Source organism: Etheostoma spectabile, chromosome 21 (genome assembly GCF_008692095.1).
Source record: "Etheostoma spectabile isolate EspeVRDwgs_2016 chromosome 21, UIUC_Espe_1.0, whole genome shotgun sequence".
NCBI lineage: Eukaryota > Metazoa > Chordata > Actinopteri > Perciformes > Percidae > Etheostoma > Etheostoma spectabile.
The window spans coordinates 9,974,716-9,978,676 of record NC_045753.1 but is presented as its reverse complement, the minus strand read 5'-3'; the positions used below and the strand labels follow the sequence as shown (position 1 = coordinate 9,978,676).

Here is a 3,961-nt window from a genome sequence, read left to right as displayed (position 1 = left end):
CTATAAATGAGGTTTATTGACCCTAAATTCCTAAAATGACTGTAAAACTAAAATTAATAAGTTAGTGTTATGTAGTGTTGAAAAGTGACAAACGTTGTAAAAAAGTGTCAAAAAAAGGGGGCAAAAATGTAAGAAAAAGTTAAAACATCAATAAAAATCGTTAACAAAACTAGTGATTTTTAAATTTTGACGGGAAGACAACACAAGGGTTTTATAACACATGTGACTGGAATTAGACGGTGACATAACATCTCAGGAGTCAATCGTTCCTCACTGATGGCTCAGAAAGTAAATAGGTTCCAAAGGCAGGAGGGTTTATTTGGTTTCACTTACGCTTTGTCAAAGTACGACGTGTGGAGTGACTGCGAGTAGTTAGCCGTGTTTGCGTTGAGCACGTTGCTGTTGTCGAGGGAGTACGCCTTCCTCGCTTTCTGGTCCTTGGCGTAGTTCCTGCACGCGGCGAGCTTTGACTCCAGAGCCTGAACACATGAACAAAAGATGATGCAAAGACAGGGCAGGGTCTTTCTACATCACGCTCGTGATGCAGTGAGAAAGAGAGAGAGAGAAAGGGAAAGACCTGAAACCTGGAAACAGAAAGTCAGAACGAGGGACTCACCCCAACTTTCCGGAGTAAATCACTGACGATGTTGAGGGCCGATATTCTGGCGGAGGGAGTCAACGGAGAGTTGCTGCCGAAACCGTTTGATAGGACTGAAGAAGAAAAAAAGGGTGGATGAAGTGTTTTTATTTGACAGCATACACATCTCATCCATGGATGGATTGCTGAACAGGTCTACCAGGCCCAGGGGCCCAAAGTGTCAGGGGCCCCCTGACCACCTGCAACATGTCACTTCAAGAGACACATTCTGACCATGAAGAGATGCAAAATGACCACAAAGAAACGTGAGAAATAACGACAAAGAGATGTAAAGACACCGCAAAGAGTCACAATGAGCAACAGCTTTCTCATACAAGTAGATGTGTGGTCCATTATTTATCTAAAAATATTGATTATAGCTGCTTAAAGAAGGAAAAAGCCTTGATTAAATGATTAAATATGGTCTAATACATTACATAAAAGGATGAAGGCAAGTGTACCGATACCTGCTGGATACTGAACATGTTTAATAATGTATTTGCCCAAATTTATCAAATACTTTTTATTGTATGTGCCTACAATAATGTGCCTGACATTATATTATTTTTATGCCACATCCTAATAGTTGAATGGATACGTCTGTCCCGTCTGAGAGCACCAGGAGTGACATAACTGAGTGTCCATGCATTAAAAAAGAAAGAAAAATAAAGAAAGCAGCAGAGTGGTTTTTAATAAAGAAGGGACGGCAGGCTGCAGCTACCTGTTGGGTTGGCGAAGGCGTTGTCCAGACCTTTGCTCAGTGGTGTAGCCGGGAGAGAGAGAGGGGCCTGAACAGCAGTGTCCATCTTCTCGTTGTCCTGTGTGGGCGAACTGGGAGCGGACATCCTGGACACGTCCGACTGCCTCTCCCGTACGGCCAGCTCCTGCCGCAGGTCTGCAAAGAATAAAGGAACATGTTGCAGCTCTTCCTAGAGATCAGTTAAAGACACACACCAGAGAAACTCCTACCAATCTGTGGGAAAGCAGATGTTTTGAATCGTTTCGAGGGGACAGCTGCAGCAGCCGTGTGCTGACGGGATGCAGCGAGGGATCGACACCAAGGCTCATTAGTAAAAAACCTAGTCAATAATCACCTCTGGCTTCATCCTTTAATCTCTGCACGGACTCCAGGAGCGACTCCTTCTCGTCCAGCTCGCTCTCCAGGAAGGCGTTCCTCTCGATCGCCTGGTTCAGACGCTGCTCAAAGTTCTCCAGGGACACGATGGTAGCTCTGAGGAAGAAAGTTGGAAAAGGAAGCAACTTTGAGATTGACATTTCATTAGTGAAATGTCCTCTGGGGGATGGCTGCCTTCTGTATGTCCCATCTCATTATTAATGATTATTCAAGTTTGAATGAGGGGTTAATATCTGCAGCATTGATTTCAATCTAACTCAAGGAAAGCAGTTAATTGAATTTGAGCAATTTGCTAATTGTAAGATTAAAAATTAAAAATTGCCATTTAGATTAAACCAGGATCACAAAGTAGCTGAATTTAACAGTAAAAAAAAAATTGTTCTTAATTGTTGTTATCAGTCATTTTTGTGTCAATCAATGCTTGTAGTTTGTTATTTTTTATATATTTTTTATTATGTGTTTTATGCCTTAAAGTAATTACAGCTACGGAAGCCTTCACGCTTCAAAAAGCTGGTCTTTTGCTTTTTTCAATCTCCTTTTTCTTTGTCTGGGTGAAGAAGACGACTCCTGTTCCTAAAAACTTGGATTTTGAATACGTGCATGAGGCGGAGTGTGGTGTATTAAGATAACGTGTGGTCCTCCATGTTTCCTTATTTAATGTTGCCGGGGCCGGGGAGCGACGATACCCGTTAGCAACATTAGCAGCACCTGTGAGTTAATCAAGTGAGAGCGAAGGCGGAGAGCAGTACGTCCTGTGTGTCCCTTACCGGCTAACTTATTTCAAGATGGCGCATGAATATGGAGCGTCTACCGCAGCTTATGCAAGAGCAAATGTAAAATTTTAAGCCAATAGGAATACTTGAAAGTGATTGTGGTGGTCAATATTCAAAAAAAAGGACAAGTTTGTGAACGGGCAATACAGATTTTGATAATGAACAACTACAAAAGTCACACACTGGACCTTTAAAAAGGCCTAAAATTAAAAGTCCCATAAACATTGCATCGGTTGCATTTGATTGGTTGCATATTTAAATGTAACAATGCCTTTGTCTCACCCCGGTCAACTAAATGAATAGAACTAAAAATATATGAATAAATCTCGTCTATCCCGAGTTAACCTTATAATAAAGAAATAAATCTTCATTTAGCGACCCATAAACAGGAGCTTATTTCACATGCAACTCAGCAACATTAAACTCTTAGTGGAGAAACTATAAAGACAAGAATGAAGGGATGTATTTTATCCCAGCGAGTATTTAGAGCCCATTCGGACCTCTTGGCTCTCTCCAAGTCGTCGTTAGACTGTTCGAGCTCTCGGACGTATTTGTGGAGCTGCTCCTTGATGCTGCGTGTCTGGCCCAGGTCGTCCTCCAGCATGGAGATCTGCTTGTAGCTCTGAGTGTACTGCTGCTCAACCCTCTCCTGGAGAAGAGAAGAAGGCAGAGCAAAGGACAGGATGAAGACCGACAGCACCATATTGATCACACGTGTTTAATCTAGGACACGCTGGGCGGCCGAGCCTTGTCTCAGGACATGACTCAACCCCTCCCTACGCACACAACCTACATGTTTCCATCAATTTTTCAGTGCGTGCTTTATTCATCTGTTCAACGCGGTTAGGCAGCGGATGTGAAGTGTGACCTATATATCCACCCGCTCCGGGGCAATCAGCTCGATAAGTACCGCTGGGCCCGCCTGCGTGTCTGACCTATGTCTGCTGTTACTGTGGCGTCTCAACGGCAGCCACGCAACCCTCCGTGTGCGCCCCAGAACCCATCCAGCGCCCCCCGTTACCATGATAGGGACATCAGTTCAAACTGCTTTACTGCTGGGATGTGAGGTTTGTGCGGTGGCCTTGAGGCGCAAAACCCAAACAACATTGGACATTTTTGTTACCGCTTGATTTGTTGGTTTATCTTTGTATTTAGTTGTGTTTTTTTCTGATCCTGTACTGCATGGAGGGAAATGCAAAACTTCAAGACGCTGTGTTTGATGGGGGTGTGATGTCACCCTATGTTTCTTTAAGCGTAATTTATGTTCCTGTGTTTAATCTCGGCCGTGGCTACGTATGTAGGTATGTGGAGATACCGACCCTTCGGCGTAGCCCGATGAACGACACACGTCATAAACATGAAGTCAAGGAGAGGGTTAACTTTTCCTGCAACAGATTTCCCACCGTGGTCAGAAAG

The 3,961-nt window shown here is 43.6% G+C and overlaps 1 protein-coding gene across 7 annotated transcripts in view; it reads right to left on the bottom strand.

The window, feature by feature from the left end:
- The window catches only part of ndel1a (nudE neurodevelopment protein 1-like 1a), a 20,060-nt gene that overhangs the window by 6,818 nt on the left and 9,281 nt on the right, over positions 1-3,961 (bottom strand). For all 7 annotated transcript variants that reach the window (XM_032501617.1, XM_032501616.1, XM_032501619.1 and 4 more), the window contains exons 4-8: positions 3,046-3,194; positions 1,732-1,868; positions 1,359-1,532; positions 617-711; positions 334-479 (exon numbers count right to left, since the gene is read on the bottom strand). In XM_032501617.1, the coding sequence (XP_032357508.1) occupies positions 334-479; positions 617-711; positions 1,359-1,532; positions 1,732-1,868; positions 3,046-3,194 (701 nt within the window). The remainder of the gene's footprint in view (positions 1-333; positions 480-616; positions 712-1,358; positions 1,533-1,731; positions 1,869-3,045; positions 3,195-3,961) is intronic.